Source organism: Macaca mulatta, chromosome 17 (assembly GCF_049350105.2).
Source record: "Macaca mulatta isolate MMU2019108-1 chromosome 17, T2T-MMU8v2.0, whole genome shotgun sequence".
Lineage (NCBI taxonomy): Eukaryota > Metazoa > Chordata > Mammalia > Primates > Cercopithecidae > Macaca > Macaca mulatta.
The window spans coordinates 20,216,824-20,236,702 of record NC_133422.1 but is presented as its reverse complement, the minus strand read 5'-3'; the positions used below and the strand labels follow the sequence as shown (position 1 = coordinate 20,236,702).

The window sequence follows — 19,879 nt, the reverse complement described above, 5'->3', positions numbered from 1 at the left end:
CCCACATCATTTCTGGGGTCACAGTTCCCTGTTTCATGACGGACAGGTAAAAGCCAAGTCTCTCTCTTGCATTTTTTAATCTTTTTTTTCTTTTATTATTATTATTATTATTATTATTTTTTGAGACAGAGTCTCTGTTCCCCAGGCTGGAGTGCAGTGGCACAATCTTGGCTCACTGCAGCCTCCGCCTTCCGGGTTCAAGCTATTCTCCTGTGTCAGCCTCCCGAGTAGCTGGGATTATAGGCACTCGCCATCACGCCAGGCTAATTTTTGCATTTTTAGTAGAGTCAGGGTTTCACCATGTTGGCCAGGCTGGTCTTGAACCCCTGGCCTCAAGTGATCCACCCGCCTCGGCTTCCCAAAGTGCTGGGATTACAGGTATGAGCCACTGCGCCCCCGGCACCCAGTGTAAATCCTTTTTTTTTTTTTTTTTTTTTTTTGAGACAAGAGTCTCGCTCTGTAGCCCAGGCTGGAGTGCAATGGCGCGATCTCGGCTCACTGCAGCCCCCATCTCCCGAGTTCAAGCGATTCTCCTGCCTCAGCCTCCCCAGTAGCTGGGATTACAGGCGCCCGCCACCACGCCCGGCTAATTTTTTTGTGTGTTTTTTTCGTATTTTTTTTTTTTTTTTTAAATAGAGATGGGGTTTCACCATGTTGGCCAGACTGGTCTCGAACCTCAAGTGATCCACCCGCCTCGGCCTCCCGAAGTGCTGGGATCACAGGCGTGAGCCACCGTGCCCGGCCATTAAAGCCATTTTTGAAAAATGAAACCCATGTCTCATTCTGCCTCTACATCAAGAATAAAGACTGAAAGGAAACGCCAATTCATAGGGCAGCAGGTCTTTTAGTAATTTTTTTAAACCTCTTTGGGGGCCATAGAGCATTTTGAGAACGTGGTGAACCCTGTAGACCGTTTCCCTCCAAACATTGCAAAATATTGTCCGTTAAATAAGAGACTGATCTCACTGGCCCCATCTGTAGTTTTCGCACAACTGATTACGCCCTCCACTGTCCGGTTTGCGGGTCTGGAACCCGCCTCGGCCGGCGAACCGTTCCTGAACTCAGACGAGCAGTCCGCCTCTAAGACTCGCGGGGTGGGTGGGGTCGCTTGGAGGCAGCTGGCTCCGCCCGGCCGCGGGCGAGTCCGGAACACAGTTACCGGCTCCTGTTGCCCACCGGAACGCAAAGAGAGAGGAAGGCGCCAGGCTGGAAACGGAAGAGAGGGCGGGGACGTGTTTGGCAGCGGTACACACCATTTCGGTTGCGTTCTTGGTTCATTCTGTGTCTCGGCGATGTTTCCTAGAGTCTCGACGTTCCTACCTCTTCGCCTCCTTTCCCGCCACCCTTTGTCCTCTGGAAGCCCGGAGACATCAGCGGCTGCGATTATGCTACTCGCTGCTCGGCACGGAACGGTCAGGTATCGCAGTTCAGCGCTTTTGGCTCCGCAGGTCCTCAGGCAACCCGGTGCCTGGTCCTGTACATTTCAGTTATCCTCCGACTTCCTGGAGTCGATATTATTACCTGCTGGATCTTAGAAGCTATTGCTTTAAATCTGAGGAAAGAGAAATCCCAGAAAGAAAAGATGACTTGCCGAAGGTCATAGTGTGCATGGAAAATAGAGCTACGATTACAAGCTTGGTCGCTGTGCTCTTAATACTACACGCCGCGCCTCATTCCTCTTATCATCTGTCAGTTTACTCAGGTTCCAAAAGCAAAGTTGTTTTTACCTTTTGCCTCCCAAGATTTATTTGATAGTCTCATTTGTTTTCCTTCATTTATTCCTTAGTTCATTACTGAAAAACTTGAAAAACAGCGTGCCAGTACTGGTTGTAAACCCCAAGTGAGACAGTCCTGCCATCACGGAGCATGTAGTTCCAGCAAGTAGACAATTCAAGTGCTATGTAGTGAAGTAATAGCTGAGATAGTGTAGGTAAGCACAGAGTACACTGTTCAGCCAACATGAGTGAATATTTGCTGGGATAGCAAATAGGGACACCTAACCATTGTAGGGGAGACTCAGGATATCGTTTCTGGAAAAAGTCTGATGCAATCTGAAGGAGGACCACTGGTTGAAGTTAGCCAGGAAAAAAAGGGAATTGCGGCATACTTGGTTTTGGTATTTATCCTCTGAGAACTTTATTATGAAAACCTAATTCCACTGCATAAATTCCATGCGTAACACTCAGAAGACAGTTTGGTTAAGTACAGTGCTGAAGCAGGTTAGTAGCAGTGAAGATGGGAAGGACCAGCTGAATGGAGGAGAAAAATTGCACAGGTAGAATTAAAGGGATGTGACATCATGGGATAATGGTAGGGTGGTCAGAGGTAGCTAAGATTTCAACTGGCTGCGTTGGAGTATTAGGGTATCCTTAATGTTAACGGAAGAATGCGGAGCCAGGCTTGAGAAAGATTTGTACATATGTTATAATTTTTAGAAGACAAAAAATACCTGTTTACATTAGGGGGCCTTTTAATATAGAAAGTGTGAAAAATGGAAAGTCAGTCTGAAAGAGGAGTCTTGAATGTGGTTTTGAAGGTGTTGCATTTGAAGTACTAATGAGATGCTGTCAGTGGAAACAAACTTAGGTGGGAGGTTAAATCTAGAGTTTTATTATTTTTAGTGCTAGGGGGTTACTTAGATGTGATTTTCCTATCATATGGGTTCCTTTCTGTGGTACGATAGCTCTTGAAAGAAAACATTGTAGTAAAGATTATATGTGAGATTCATTCCCCTGATTACCACCTTTCTATTAAAATACCTTGAATGTTAATTTTAAATGTAAAATAATAGACCATTTTCTTAAATGGATTGTACCATATATTGAATGTTATAATGAGAGTCCTGTGTACTGATTATGAGGATAGTAGTTATGCAGTTGTTTTTTTTCTAATTTTAAAGTGCCTGATTTGATAGCCTCTGACGTTTTCATTAGCAGATCAAATAGTTTGTTTCAGCATTTTTGGAAATTGCCATTTCTCTTTCATGTAAGTATCCTTAACCTGCAGCTGCCATTTTCTGCCTTTGAGAACTTGATACTATGTATGTGTGTGTGTGTATATATATATTTATTTATTTATTTTGGGACAGAGTCTCACTCTGTTGCTGAGGCTGGAGTGCAGTGCGTGATCTCGGCTCACTGCAACCTCCGCCTCCCAGGTTCAAGCGATTCTTCTGCCCCAGCCTCCCAAGTAGCTGGAACTACAGGCACCCACCACCACACCTGGCTAATTTTTGTATTTTTAGTAGAGACGGGAGTTCACCATATTGGCCAGGCTGATCTCGAACTCCTGACCTCATGATCCTCCCACCTCCGCCTCCCAAACTGCTGGAATTACAGGCATGAGCCACTGCACCAGCTGAACTTGATAAAATATTTAACCCAGTGTCTGATACAGGCTCTTGAGCTCACCCGCATGAGAATCACCTGGGGTCTTAGTTAAAAATGTTAAATTTCAAACTAAGAACTGTGTTTTAAGTCAGCTCTCTGTGTGATTTGTATAACCTCTTAAGATTCATAACTACTGCTTTAACTTCTGTGGGCAACAGTTTGTTCTGTAAAGTGAGAATAATAAAACCTGTTCTGTAAAATTGTAAGGATTAAGTAACGTACATAGCTACTGTAATGTGGTCCTCTGACCAGCAGCGTTAGCATCACCTGGGAGTTTGTTAGAAATGTGAATTCTCAAGTGTCTCCTGGACAAAGCTGTTGAATCAGAATTCTTTGGTGGGACCAAAGTGTGTTTTAGCAAGGAGCATAGATAATTTCTATGGGCCAGGTGTGGTGGCTCACGCCTGAAATCCCAGCACTTTGGGAGGCGAGCAGATCTGTTGAGGCTAGGAATTCGAGCCTGGGCAACATGGCGAAACCTTGTCTCTACAAAAAATTAGTACCAGGTACCAGGAAGCTGAGGTGGGAGGATCACCTGAGCTCAGGGAGGTCGAGGCTGCAGTGAGCTGAGATCACGCCACTGCACTCCAGCCTATCTGACAGAGTGAGGCCCTGTCTCAAAAAAAAAAAAAAAAATTCTGTGCATATTAATGTTTGAGAAGCAGTGCTGTAGCACGTCAGCTTCATAAAGGCAGGGACCATGAAATTCCTATTTACTAATATATTGTCAGTACCTAGGATAGTGCCCACCACAGAGTAGATATTCACTATATTTAATGAATGACTTTTTAATATACCCTCTTACTGAAACTAACATATTCAGAGTTTTGAAAGTTCTTCAGTAATCAAATACCAAAACAAGTTTTTAACCCCACAGAATAAAATTGGATATTTGGGTTACTTAGAATTAGGAAATGTTTTACGTGAGTCTAATATAGATGTAATCATTTGTGTTGTTCTTTTTCATAAATGTATCCGGTGAAGAAAGCAAAAGTGACATTTCTAGCCATTGATTATTCTCTTTTCTGTTCCATTCTAGCTTACCTTACAAATGGTTATGGGTTAAGTGGCATGTAGCTCGATGAAAATGTTGATCAGATTAGGTAACACCCACTCAGAAAGTTTTTTTGAAATAATCTTTTTTATTGATAGAAATTTATTTTTGTATTGTTTAATTATAACTTTTTAAAGAGGTATTATGTTAAGAGCAAGGACTTGCAGTCAGTCACATTTGAGTTTGAATAATAAGTTGTCATTTATTAACCATGTCAGTGTTTTACTACCGAACCCTGGGGTAAATAGAGGGAGGGAACAGACTTGGGAGCACCAGCACCCCCAGACCTCCCCTGGCCACCAGAAGGACCAAGTGATCAATAGCTCAGCACACCTCTACGTATTTGTGGCACACAGTGTGTCTTAGTTCTTAGTGAGCTGTGAGCTACATGACTTTGGGACTTCTCTGATTTTCAGTTTCCTTATCTGCAAAATAGAGACCTTAGGGAGTTAATGTGGGTATGAGAAATGTACATAAAGTATATTACACAAGATGAGGCATGTAGTATATGCCAATAAATGTTAAGTTGCTGCTGTTATGGTTGTTAACAATAATTATAAAAGGAGACCAGCCTGACCAACATGGAGAAACCCCATCTTTACTAAAAATACAAAATTAGCCAGGCGTGGTGGCACATGCCTGTAATCCCAGCTACTCGGGAGGTTGAGGCAGGAGAATCGCTTGAACCTGGGAAGCAGAGGTGGCAGTGAGCCAAGATCGCACCATTGCACTCCAGCCTGGGCAACAAGAGTGAAAATCCATCTCAAAAAAGAAAAAAAAAAAAAGCAAATGGAAAGGGCTTGAATTGAAAAAAATTTTAGATACATAGTGTTTTACTTTATTAGACTGCGTTGTATTTTTCATTTTTTTCTTTAATACATCTTTCCAGGATGAAAAATATCCAAAGATATTTTGGCACTAACAGCGTGATCTGTAGCAAGAAAGATGAGCAGTCTGTTCGAACTGATGAGACTTCCAAGGATACTTCAGAGAGCCAAGCCAGTGCAAAGGAAAATACGAAAAAAGACTTGTTAGACATTATTAAGGGCATGAAAGTTGAATTAAGCACAGTAAATGTACAAACAACAAAGCCCCCCAACAGAAGACCACTTAAAAGTTTGGAAGCGACACTTGGCAGGCTTCAAAGAGCTACAGAATATGCTCCAAAGAAGAGGTAAATTTAATTGTAATTCAAATGTTGTTTGAAACTCCAGTAAGTTTTTCTTTTGGTAAAAAATATTTTTAATACAAGTACTTGGGAAATGTTGAATTAATGAAGAATAAATATCAGCTTGTAAAGACAGGGACTCTAATAATTACTCAAGGCTGAGCGTGGTGGCTCACACCTGTAATCCCGGCACTTTGGGAGGCTGAGGCGGGTGGATCACTTGAGGTCAGCAGTTTGAGACCAGCCTGGCTAACATTGTGAAACCCCATCTCTACTAAAAATACAAAAATCAGCTGAGCATGGTGGCGTATGCTTGTAATCCCAGCAACTTGGGAGGCTGAGGCAGGAGGACCGCTTGAACCCAGGAGGCAGAGGTTTCAGTGAGCCGAGAATTGTGCCACTGCACCCCAGCCTGGAGGGCAGAGTGAGACTCTGTCTTAAGCAACACCACCAACAAAATAATTACTTGAGAAATGCTGTGATTGTATTATGTTTAAATAATAAGAGGATATCTGTACACAATCCAGAGAAAGGAAAAGAGAAGTGATCTCATTGAGAATTTCACTCTCTTATGTATTTATCAGTGTTAACTGCCATGTAATTGCCTCTTTAAGCTGTTCATTAACAATATCATGTACATCTTGATTTGAAGGTAGCTTAATGTCTGTAAAGGACTTGCTTATTTAAAATTTTCCATTTTAAAGATTCTGGAATAAAGTTTGAGCATGTTGATTACAACTGCTTTATATGACTTCCCTTGATCAATACCTATCAGTGCTTTCAGCTTTCTTGGTAGTTTCCTCAGAGTATTATAATTACTTGTGTTTGTCAAAAGAGTATTATATTTAATTCTAAGTGCAATCAGTGATATCTTGGCATTGTGCAGTAGGTTAAATGGCAGTATTTTTTTTAGTGCTGTGTAATGATGTATTTCAATGATGTCATTAACTCAAGTAGTAAGGTATGTGGCTTTAGGATAGTCATCACTGACTTCTGTTACCAGAACAAACAGATTTTAATAGAGTCTTCTGTTTCCCAGACTGATTTAACATTTTAATGGAACTTCTTGTTTTCTACATTATATCAAAAATACCTCTAGAAAGTATGACTGGGTGGTAGAGTAAGCTAATTCAGATGATCAGTACCCATAATAGGTACTTCTCCTCCTCCTCCTGCTTTTAGAAACAAAATGGTTATATAAAAATATATGGAGCCGGGCGCGGTGGCTCAAGCCTGTAATCCCAGCACTTTGGGAGGCTGAGACGGGCAGATCACGAGGTCGGGAGATCGAGACCATCCTGGCTAACACGGTGAAACCCCGTCTCTACTAAAAAAATACAAAAAACTAGCCAGGCGAGGTGGTGGGCGCCTGTAGTCCCAGCTACTCAGGAGGCTGAGGCAGGAGAATGGCGTGAACCCGGGAGGCGGAGCTTGCAGTGAGCTGAGATCCGGCCACTGCACTCCAGCCTGGGCGACAGAGCGAGACTCTGTCTCAAAAAAAAAAAAATATATATATATATATATATGGAAAAAATAATACAAACATATATAAATACTTATCAAGAGTGGCATTTTTAAAGCTCCTAGACCTATTTATGACCCATTATGTTGTTTATTATAATTATAATTGAATTAACTATTACAGAAATGGTAAAGTGAGTTGAATGCTTTGGAAAGAGTCAGCAGGCCGGGCGCGGTGGCTCAAGCCTGTAATCCCAGCACTTTGGGAGGCCAAGACGGGCGGATCACAAGGTCAGGAGATCGAGACCATCCTGGCTAACACGGTGAAACCCCGTCTCTAGTAAAAAAATACAAAAAACTAGCCGGGCGAGGTGGCGGGCGCCTGTAGTCCCAGCTACTTGGGAGGCTGAGGCAGGAGAATGGCGTAAACCCAGGAGGCAGAGCTTGCAGTGAGCTGAGATCCGGCCACTGCACTCCAGCCTGGGCGACAGAGCGATACTCCGTCTCAACAACAACAACAACAAAAAAGTCAGTACAGGTCATTTAAAAATTTTCTTTCCAATTAGGTATGAGTGAGGCAAACATACATATGTGGGTAGATCATACACTTAGATTGCTTTGTAAGCTTTCTTACATTCTTGCTCCACTTTTCCACTTAAACTAAAATTGAGAATCTTGGAGGATGGATGTGATGTATATAAAAGATGTGCCTTAGAACCTCTATCATGGTCCTGTGTTCAAAGAAGAGGCTTTGGTCCCACATCAAAAGACTGGTGAATGAGGTACATTTGTTTTGAGTTTTTAAAAGGTGTCTTTTAATTATTTTTTTTCCTCCCCTCCCCCTTTTTCAAGGACTCCAAGGTGCACGGGATTAGGTTAATCATGATCTTTGCTTCATGTGGCACTGTCATCATTGCTTCACACATAGCCTGCTTTTCTTTCTTTGTATTATATATTGAACCTTCATTGATATGGTTACCATGGCTACACTACCTCCCAAACTTAATGGCGTAAAACATTCATTCATTATGCTCACAGATTCTGTGGGTTAGCGATTTGACTAGAACACAGTGGGGAAGGCCAGTCTGTGCTCTGTGATGTCAGGGGCCTCAATTGGAAGACTTGGAAGTCTGAGGCTGGAATCATCTGAAGTTTGCTCACTCATAGGTCTGGCAGTTGATGCTGGCTGTCAGCTGAGACCTTAGCTGAGGGTGTTAGCAGAAACACCTACCTGTGGCTTTCTTTGTGGCCTGGGCTTTATCACTGCGTGGTGGCTGAGTTCCAGGGCGGGTGTCTTAAGAGAAAGTGAGCCAAGAGAAAGTTATATTTTCTTTTTAATGACCTAGCCTTGTAATAAGATTGGACACTACCATGTTCACCCTTGTTCCACATTGATTTTCCTGGGATATTTGTTTTTAGTACAACCACTCCTGAGAAACAATCTTAACAAAGGTAGAATGTCATTGATAGGAATGGAGCAATATACAGGTGGCCCTCTGTATGTGCAGGTTCTGCATTCACAGATTCAACCAACTTCTGATTGAAATATATATATAAAAAAAACACAGTATAACAACTACTTACTTAATTAGGTATTATAAGTAATCTAGAGATGATTTTAAAGTATTTGGAGGATATGCGTTACTTATACACAGGTACTCTGCCATTTTATATAAGGGGCTTTTGCATCCATCCTGGTGGGGGCTAGAGCTGTTCCTGGAAACAATGCCCGTATCCCACGGTCCCACCTCCTCTGCAGATATGAAGGGACTGCTGTAATGTTACTGTGAACTGCCTAGTTTACATCATTATTGACGTGGTTGTGTTTTCCTGTGGTGCCCCAGAGTGCCTTAAGGCACAGTTTGGGAGCCAGGGTCCCAAGTGGAGAGCTTGTGTCTTCTCCATTCATCTTTAGCTGAGGTAGATTCCAGGCTGGAATCTGGAATTGTCTGAGGGCCCTTTTCCAGTAGTTGATACTGGCTGTTGGCTGAGGCTTTAGCTAGGGCTCCTGGCCAGTACACTTACCCATGGCCTTTCCATGTGGCCTGGGTTTCTTGCCTGGTAACTGGGTTCCACAGACAAATGTCGTGAGAGATGGAAGTGAAAGCTGTATCACATTATTTGATCTAGCCTCAGAAGTCACAGCATGTTACTTCTATCTTGTTCTGTTCATCAGGACAGTCACAAAGTTTCCCCTGGTTTTCAGGGAGGGAAGATAGATTCTCTTGATGGATATGTGGCAATGTTTTGGAAGAGCATGTGGAACCAGAAGTGATGCTGTCACTATTTTCTCGAAGTATAATCTGCTTTGATTATACATCTGGTACCTAATAACGTAGAATTTCAGCTATATTATAGGCAACATTGTCATGACAAAATTGACCCCTAATTCATAGATTGCATCTGGCCTGGGAGAACTATGGGTACCTGATGGGGATACCATATTTAGGACATAAATGCAGTGATTCTTCTTACTGCATGTCCTTTGCAGGGACCCTGGAAACTGCATGTGGCCTTGTTACAAGAGATACTGGCTCCTGTGGGGCAGTAAGCCAGGCAGCTTGCAGATCTCATGTCCTTATTCTAAGATGAATGACTATGTGAAGTGTCACCTGCATGAACACTGCAAAAACTCCTACTGAGAAGGACACCCAAGGCTGCCCTGCTGGCCTGCTGTAGTTCTGCCTTTCATCTTCCTGAATGGACTGGACCAGGTGTCACCTGTAGCGGTCCTTTGGGTCTGAATGTTAGTGAAACCTAAGAATATCCCTGGTGGTGCAGCAATGACCAAAGTTTCTAGATCTGCTTTAACTTCCTCTTAACCTGATTTATTTGGGAGGCATCAGCTAACTATTACTCCCTTAATTGATCCCTGCTGGGAATTCATTATATTTCACACACCATCCGAAGTGCTAGAGATTGGACATTGAACAAAACAAAGTCTCTGCTTCCTACATTAAAATGGGGGGAGGGATGTAGGAGAGGAGATAAATGTATAACACACACACACACACACACACACACACACCCCCACACACACACACACACAGTGTCTATACTATGTCAGGTGGTGAAACACGAAGAAAAATAAGAGTGATGGAGTTGGGCCAGGCACAGCCTATAATCCTAGCACTTTGGGAGGGTGAGGCAGGAGAATTGCTTGAGTTTAGGAGTTCAAGACCAGCCCGGCCAACATAGTGAGACCCGGTCTTTACAAAAAATGAAAAAAAAAAGCTGGGTATGATTGCATGCACCTGTAGTCCCAGCTCCTCTGGAAGCTGAGGCAGGAGGATTGCTTGAGCTGAGGAGGTTGAGGCTGCAGTGAGCTGTCATTGTGTCACTGTACTCCAGCCTGGGTGGAAAGAAAAAAAAAAAAGAATAGGGGTGCTGGAGAGGTGCTATTTTTTAAGAATAATCAGGGAAGAACTCTGATAAGGTAACATTTGAGCAAAGATTAGAATCAAATTAGGGATAAAGCCATGCAGATATCTGAAAGATGAATTCCTTTTCAGGCATAGAGGATAGAACTGCTTAGGCCTTGAGGCTGGAGTATGCAGTATCCTTCAAATTTCGCAAATCTGTTTCTTTTCTTTTCTTTTCTTTTCTTTTCTTTTCTTTTCTTTTCTTTTTTTTGATACAGAGTCTTGCTCTGTTCCCCAGGCTGGAGTTCACTGGCACAATCTCAGCTCACTACAACCTCCACGTCTGGGCTCAAGCAGTCCTCCCACCTCAGCCTCCCGAGTAGCTAGGACTACAGACATGCACCATCACACCTGGCTAATTTTTTTTTTCTTTTTGTAGAGACAATGTTTCACTGTGTTGTCCAGGCTGGTCATGAACTCCTGAACTCAAGTAATCTGCCTACCTTGGCCTCCCAAAGTGTGGGATTACAGAAGTGAGCCACCACGCCCAGCCGTTTATTTTCTTTCTTTTTCTTTTTTTCTGTTTATTTTCTTTAAACACATATTCTTAGAAGTGGAATTGCTATGTCAAAAGATGTGCGTTTTTTTCTTTTGCCTTTGTCACCAAGTTGCCTATGTCACCAAGTTTCCTGCCAAAAGCGGTGCCAATTTAAGTATCCACTTAGTAGTTTCTTTCCCTCATCAGAATTCTTTTCTGAAATCTTATGTTATACAGTTTATTTTAAAGAAATTTTAAAAGTACAGAATGTTATCAAGGGGTAAAGTATGTATTCATGAAATACTTTTAATTACAGGATAGAATAGATTGTTCAAAGATACTTTAAAAAGTTCTCCTTACATTGTTAAAATATATGAAGAAAGATCCCTGTATGTAAAAATTATTCAATGACAGAGGCTCCCCCACAATTTTTATTAATTAGAACATTCCCGATTATAAAGCTAGAGAGTATAACTATATATGAAACTATTGTTATGAAATGTATGATTCTAGAAAATGAATATTCATCTGTGTTCTGTGTATACTGTGATCAAATACATAAAAATTTGAAAGTGAAGTTCACAAGTAGTTTATGAAAGAAATACAGTGACTTTGGAATAAGATTAAAGCTTTATTCACAGGTAACAGTTTTGAAAGCACATTTTATTTTAACTGTTATATTTCCCCCCCCCCCCTTTTTTTTTTTTTTTTGTTGAGGCAGACTCTCACTCTGTGGCTTAGGCCGGAGTGCAGTGGAAAAATCATGGCTCACTGCAGCCTCAACCTCCTGCGCTCAAGTGATCCTCCCACTCAGCCTCACCAGTAGCTGGGACTATAGGCATGTGCCACCACACCTGGCTAATTTTTTTTTTTTTCCTTTTCTTTTCTTTTTTCTCTATCCCTGGCTGGTCTCAAACTCCTGGGCTCAAGCGATCCTCCCACCTCAGCCTCCCAAAGTGCTGGAATTACAGGCATGAGCCACCGTGCCCGACCCCTTGTTTCAGTCTTCTGTTTTTCTTCTATTCCTATCAGATGTTAGATCTTTCATACCTTAGTTAAGTCCTTAAAATCTTTCTCCAGGAACTTCAGGAATTTGGGAAGTTTAACTTTCGTATTAGGTAACAGATCATAATATAGAAAGCCAGGTATAAAAAAACATTAATTTGGATCCCACTCATTGAGATGTCAGTTCTCAGTGAGTTAAAAAATGTTGCAAATAGCCAGGCATGGTGGCAGATGGCTGTAGTCACAGCTACTCAGGAGGATGAAATGGGACGATTGCTTGAACCCAGGACTTCGAGGCCAGACTTGATGACATATTGAGACCCTGTCTCTTAAAAAAAAAAAAAAGAAAAAAATGTTATAAATAATTTATTTTCTTTCTATAATAGAATGTTTTTCTATTAACTTCCTCTAATTTAGGAAGCTTTTAAAAGCTTTTTCTTATGAAAAACTTAAAACATATGAAAAGATGTATATGAAAACATAAAATGGTATAACCCCTTTCTACCATTGCCCAGCTTCAACAGTGATCAACATTTTGCCATTCTTGTGTCATCTATGCCTTCACCCACTTTCCATCTCCTACTTGATGATGATTTATGGCTCTTTATTTTCAGGTAAAATTTACAGATATTAAAGTGTAGAAATGTTAGCTGTAGGATTTTGACAAACAGATAAGCCCCTGTGACCCACACACTTACCAAGACACTATGTGTTTCATTTTCACCTTCCCAGTCAGTAGCCATCAGTCCTGAGGCAATTGCTGTTTTGATTTTTTTTTTTCACCTCAGATTAGTGTTCCCTGTTCTGGAACTTGATATAAATGGAATCATACAGATTTTTTTTGTTTGTTTGTTTTGTTTAAGACAGAGTCTAGCTCTGACAGCCAGGCTGGAGTGCAGTGGTGCTATCTTGGCTCACTGCGACCTCCACCTCCCAGGTTCAAGCGATTCTTACGCCTCAGCCTCCAGAGTCGCTGGGATTTACAAGCACGCGCTGCCATGCCTGGCTAATTTTTGTATTTTATATTCTTTGTGTCCAACTTCTTTCACTTGATCTAATGTCTATGGAAGTCATTCATGTTGTCATGAGCTGAGTACTCTTCCATTGTATGCATGTATCACAATTTATTTTTCTATTCTGATGATAGACCTTTAGGTTGGTTCCAGTAAAGTTTCTGTGAAGTGGTTAACCTGCCTTAATATTTGCTTACAATGTATATTGTTTCCAAAATACAATAGCGTCTAATTAAAAATTCCAGTAATTTATATTTTTTGAGGCTGTTCTGTCCTTCGCCCCTCCACCTTAATATATTGTTCTGAGTTAGTGTTGTGCTTCAGCAAATATCCATTAATTTTAACATTTAACATTTCAAAGTTTATATAAAACCGGTACCTAATGGTTGAGAATTCTTGCCTTTGTCAGAAACTGAATTGAATACTTTTTTGAACACCAAAGTTTTCTCCAAAAATCATTTTTCTTTTCACTAAATGGTACAATAAGCAATCTCTCTTTTTTGTTTGTTTGTTTTGTTTTGTTTTGTTTTTGAGATGGAGTCTCACTCTGTCTCCCAGGCTAGAATGCAGTGGTGTGATCTTGGTTCACTGTAACCTCCACCTCCCAGTTCAAGCAATTCTCTTGCCTCAGCCTCCTGAGTAGCTGGCACTACAGGCGCGTACCACCACACCCAGCTAATTTTTGTATTTTTGGTAGAAATGGGGTTTCACCATGTTGGCCAGGCTGGTCTCGAACTCCTGACCTCAAGTGATCCGTCTGCCTCGGCTTCCCAAAGTGCTGGAATTACAGGCATGAGCCACCGCACCTGGCCAATCTCTCTTTTTTTCTTTCTCATTTGCTTTTCATTTTCTTTTTCAGAACTGAGCCCCTGAGTCCTGAGTTGGTGGCAGCTGCATCTGCTGTGGCAGATTCTCTCCCTTTTGACAAGCAAACAACAAAGTCAGAGCTGCTGAGGCAGCTCCAGCAGCATGAGGAAGAGTCAAGGGCACAGAGAGATGCAGAGCGATCTAAAATTAGGTGAGTGAATCAAACCTTAAGTCAGTAATGTTTATATCTCAAACTGGGCCATTTTCATGTGGCTAGTGAGTAATACACATAATAGATACCACGTAAGTGGAATTTGTATATAAAATATACCACATAATTTTAGCAATTCAACTTTTTAAAAAAACTTATGTCTTAATTGTGATTATAGTTTTTAAAAAAACAATTGAATAAAGTTTTCTTTTAGGAAGTTACAGTTTCTTGTCCATGAAAAAAGAAATGGTAAATTCAGTAATGTTATTAAAAATAAATAACAGGTAGCTTCTCTGAGAAAAGTAATTTCTTCCAGTTAAATACCTTGCCGGTTTTCTGATCATCTTCAGGTCTGTTTCCTTCTCTTTTTCCTCTTCTATATTTCATCTGACATCTTTCCACTCGTTCTCTTCATCTATCATTGTTTTATACCATGTTATACTACTTGCTGCCTACATTATAGTTAGTAGTAAGTATAGTAAGCAGTAACACTGCCTCCTTTTGGAGAGTGATCTAAATCAGTTGTTCTCAGTGTGCATACCAGATTTATTTCAAGAAATTAAAAGAAATGGCCATGTGTGCTGACTCATGCCCATGATCCCAGCACTTCGGGAGGCTAAGGCAAGAGGATCACTTGAGGCCAGGAATTTGAGACCAGCGTGGGCAAAAAAGCAAGACCCCATCTCTACAAAACATAAAAAAATTAGGTGAGCATGGCGGCGTGTGCCTGTAGTCTAGCTACTTTGGAGGCTGAGGCAGGAGGATCACTTTTTTTATTTTTTGAGACATAGTCTCGCTCTGTCACCCAGACTGGAGTGCAGTGGCGCGATCTCGGCTCACTACAAGCTCTGCCTTCCGGGGTCATGCTATTCTTCTGCCTCAGCTTCCCGAGTACTGAGACTATAGGCGCCCCCCACCATGCCCGGCTAATTTTTTTGTATTTTTTAGTAGTGATGGGGTTTCACTGTGTTAGCCAGGATGGTCTTGATCTCCTGACCTTGTGATCCACCTGCCTCAGCCTCCCAAAGTGCTGGGATTACACGTATGAGCCACTGCCCCCAGCCTCAGGAGGATCACTTAAGTTCAGGGTTTGAAGTTGCATTGAGCTATGATCTCACTACTGCACTTCAGCCTGGGCGATAGAGTGAGACAAGAAACTGTGATTAAAAAAAAAAAAAAAAAGGCCAGGTGTGTTGGCTTACGCCTGTAATCCCAGCACTGTGAGTGGCTGAGGTAGGTGGATCACCAGGTCAGGAGATCAAGACCATCCTGGCTAACACAGTGAAACCCTGTCTCTACTAAAAACACAAAAAATTAGCCTGGCGTCGTGGCATGTGCCTGTAGTCCCAGCTACTCGGAAGGCTGAGGCAGGAGAATTGCTTGAACCCGGGAGGCAGAGGTTGCAGTGAGCCGAGATCACGCCACTGCACTCCAACCTAGGCAACAGAGCGAAACTCCATCTCAAAAAAAAAAAAAAAAGGAAGACATAGATATCTGGACTGTTAGTTCAGTGACTCATTTTATTTGTGTTTGAACAAATAAAAAGCAACAAATAAATATGGCTAACTCTTGGTTTTAATTTAGTTATTGGATGTAGGTGATAGGTATAACAGATACTGATTTTACTTTCCTATCATTTTCTCTGAATAATTTTTCATACAACATGTTTTAAATGAAGATTTCTGAAGAACATCTTTAAAAGATGACACTAAACAAATTGTAATATTCCATGTTATGTGACTGTTAATAGGTGACATTTTTTAAACATTTTTATGCTATGTAATTAGTGCATAAAAATGAAATAAGAATTAAACGATCTCAGTCTTGTGTTTAAGGAAGTTTATTATTGTTCTGTAGCTAAGATTTCTAATACACTTGACCTTTTTATTATTTCAGTTTCAGTAACATAATATCAGATATGAAAGTTGCCAGACGTTCTGCAGCTAGAGTTCGTTCAAGACCGGAGCATCAGATTCAATTTGATGATGGCTATGACAGTTCTCCTGACCAGCAGACCACTGATCTTAGAAAAAGGTATCAGGCTTTGTAATCTGCTGGGTTTCGTTTGTGTAGTTTGTTTTTACCTTCACTGTAGATTTATCTTATTATGTGTGTTTATTATTGCTGTTGGATATTTGAACATTATGAATGCATTTACATCTGTGTTCTTACTCTCTGTATACCACTTCCTAGAGAGGGAACCATGTGCTGGATTTAGCCAGTCCTGTGGTTTTCCATACCTGAAATCAAAATGGGCCATGCTTCACATCTACCCACAATGAATAGGGGTCCTTTGATTTAGAATAAGAGGAGCTGACTGAATTCTGAGCAAATAAGTATTTTGTGAGAAACATTATTTTTCATTTTAAATATGTGTCTAATACTGTGTATTCATATAGCCTTTATATCTCAATACATGCTTATCTGTTGGCATAGTTTAGAGAAATAACCCATCATCAACAAAAAGAAGGAAAGGCGAGAGGAAAAAAGTTTATATAATACTTTAAAATGGTAGATTATTTGTGGCCACTTGAATTTACTGATTTGAAGTTCTTAAAGATGCTGAGCTATGCCTTACATAGTTATTTTAGAATTTAAAGTTGTTCTGTATTTGCATAACGTTTCTGTTCTTTTTCTTCTTTAAACCCTGAAAGTGATAGATGGGAAGGAGGAACCAGATATTTGGCATGGTCTGACAAAAATTAACTTGTCTTTATAGCAGGATATGCTCACAATTGGAGTGTTTTCAATGCATTGTGTATTCTGTGGATTTGTTTTAAGTAAAATCAGGGGCCGGGCGCGGTGGCTCAAGCCTGTAATCCCAGCACTTTGGGAGGCTGAGACGGGCGGATCACGAGGTCAGGAGATCGAGAGACGATCCCGGCTAACACGGTGAAACCCCGTCTCTACTAAAAAATACAAAAAAATAGCCGGGCGAGGTGGCGGGCGCCTGTAGTCCCAGCTACTCGGGAGGCTGAGGCAGGAGAATGGCGTAAACCCGGGAGGCGGAGCTTGCAGTGAGCTGAGATCCGGCCACTGCACTCCAGCCTGGGTGACAGAGCAAGACTCCGTCTAAAAAAAAAAAAAAAAAAAAAAAAAAAAATCAGGAACTTGAGTTAACTCCTTCCGGGTGTTAAATTACTAATTTATACAGGAAAGTTGGAAAAGGTGGTCAGCAGTTAACACAGGAAGTTCAAGAGGTTATGGTGACTTTGGAAGATTATTTGAATTACTAATTTAAAGTGATTTAGTATCTGTTACATGTTATTGAATACAGGAGAAGGTATACTTGGAGTTTTACTTAAGAATATTTAACTGAATCAGTTAATCCTCGAGAATATTTAACTGAATCATTCATCTTAAACGATTCTGTGCAACTACATTAGGATGGTATATTATAATTTGATTTTTAATATTAGATTTGATATTTAATATTTTAAAACTTAGAAACTAAAGTAGGAAAGGGGTTTCTGTGCCTTCAATGTGTTAACAAGCCAGCTAGAGGTGAGTAAGGGGAAGCAATGATGAGATGCCGGGTTGTTCACCCTGCTGTGACTGGGGCAGGATCTGGGGTATCAACCCCAGACAACCCAGGCCTGGACTGACTTCTTCTGTTGGAGATTGATAGTTCACGCTGGCCTGCCTCAGAATGTTGGCACTGCCACTGACTAATTCTGTGACAGGAGCACCTTTTATAGCCTCTATCAGCCTGTTTCCCCACCTACAAAATGCTGAAAGTGAAACCTGGCTTAAATGACTTTCTTAAGGAATAGAAAAGAAACACGTGTAAAGTATTTGGTACATGGTAGGTGCTCAGCAAATGTCCATTCCCTCTCTTTGTAGTACATTCCTCTTTTGAAATTCAGTACTTTACCAAGGCATTCGCCCCCTGCTCTGACTTGCTTTAATCCACCATCCTGTTTACCAGACGTGTGGTTGAGGGGGAAGAATGCAAGGCACTGAAGAGAGTTCTGGAGCATAAAATCCTTTGTTTACAAATAACTTGGAACTACTAGATGGAAGATTTTATGATTTGAGATCACATTATTTAACGTTCATATGGTATTTGCATTTTTTCCAGTTATTTGTATTTAGTAGAGAGAAGTAATTTAGTTTATTAAAAAAACAAGAATTCAAAATTATTTTTAAAACTAACCTTCCAGTTTATTTTATTATTTTTTTATTTTTCTTTGAGACGGAGTCTCACTCTTATCGCCTAGCCTGGAGTGCAGTGGCACAATCTCGGCCCACTGCAACCTCTGCCTCCTGGGTTCAGGGGATTCTCCTGCCTTAGCCTCTCAAGTAGCGGAGATTACAGGCACCTGCCATCACACCTGGCTAATTTTTTTTGTATTTTTAGTAGAGACGGGGTTTCACCATATTGGCCAGCCTGGTCTCAAACTCCTGACCTCAGGTAATCCACCTGCCTCGGCCTCCGAAAGTGCTGGGATTACAGGCGTGAGCCACCTCACCTGGCCAACCCTCCAGTTTATAAACTGGATTTTAATCTGCCAGTAAATTTATTCAAGTAAATATGTGAATTGATGCATAAAGCAGTTGATTATCAAGTGTGTAAGAAAATGTTACCTATTAACTCTCTGATATTAATTTCAATAGTTAATTAAAAATAGTCACGTAAAGAAAGTTAATAATTATTTTAAAATGCAGAATGATTGCTTTATGAAAGTGAATGTTGTGATTTACCAATGCAATCTTTTACAATTATAATTTATAATTAAACATTGCAGTGTTTTCTGCCCTTAAAGACAAATGTTGACTTTAACAGCTTCTATTTTAGCATAGTTTTATAGTTTTTCACAACATGGAGTTTTTAAAACCTTAATATAAAAGCGAAAAAATAAAAATTATGGCAAATTAAGCTAATCTTTTCAATTAGGTATTTTGGAAATTAAATTGCTGTAACTGATTTGTTGTATATGAAGCAAAACTTCAAGTGCACATTTCTGTTTTTAGTTTGTCGGTCCTAAAAATGTGGCAATGTAGCTAAGATTTTTGATGTGGGTCAGTGGAATTATTTTTAATTTCTACATAGAATATTTCACTTAAGGTATTTTCTCATAATTTTTGTTGACAGTTTAAAATATATTCATTAAAATGTTGTTTTCTTTTTTTAGACTTAGGAAAAACATATTCTCGGGGAAAAGACTTCATATTTTTGACATGACAGCAGTTACTAAAGAAGCACCTGAAACAGGTTTGTTAAGAATAACACTCTTTCTCCGGGGGAGAAACATTCCAGCTTTCCAAGACGTCCTTAGTGTTCTAACGGTGTAATAGTTGGATATTTTCATGTTCCATTCTGTCATTGGTCTGGATCCTGCTTACGAATGTGGCAGTTGTTATAAGGAAAACTTGGGACTGTAATGTCCCCCCAAGCTGGGAAGGAGTTGAGAGACCAAAGTATAATTTGGGCAAGTCCAGCTTGGCAAATAGATGAGTTTACTAGAACTTACATACTGGACATTCCTGAGCAGCTCTAGAGTCACCCTGTTTCCCATTTCTAAGCTGCCTTTCAGCTAATGTTCTGGCTGTTTGCCTACTCTGTGTGTGCGATGACAGTGTTATCTGATATGTTCCCAGGTATGCCCAGGGTTGTTTGGGTTCTCAGGGACACCTGCTTCTCAGCTAGGCACCATGGCCTTGGCTCCCTGCCCAGGCTTCAGGATCCAAGCAACATGTATAACGCTCTTAAGTAACCTGGTGGGGGACACATCACACTACAGTTGCCAACACTGCTAGTTTTGGTCAGGTTTCCCCCTTGAAATGTTGCATTCTTTGAGACAGTGGGAGGTAAAGTACTACCAATTACCAAATCCAGAGGTCCAGATTAGCTACTAATTTGGGTTAGAA

At 40.8% G+C, this 19,879-nt stretch overlaps 1 protein-coding gene across 1 annotated transcript in view; it reads left to right on the top strand.

The window, feature by feature from the left end:
• Nucleotides 1-1,238: 1,238 nt before the first annotated feature.
• The window catches only part of MRPS31 (mitochondrial ribosomal protein S31), a 40,408-nt gene continuing 21,767 nt past the window's right edge, over nt 1,239-19,879 (top strand). Inside the window, exons 1-5 of the mRNA XM_015120963.3 lie at nt 1,239-1,417; nt 5,333-5,617; nt 13,850-14,008; nt 15,905-16,042; nt 19,144-19,223. Of these exons, the coding sequence (XP_014976449.2) occupies nt 1,293-1,417; nt 5,333-5,617; nt 13,850-14,008; nt 15,905-16,042; nt 19,144-19,223 (787 nt within the window). The 5' untranslated portion in view covers nt 1,239-1,292. The remainder of the gene's footprint in view (nt 1,418-5,332; nt 5,618-13,849; nt 14,009-15,904; nt 16,043-19,143; nt 19,224-19,879) is intronic.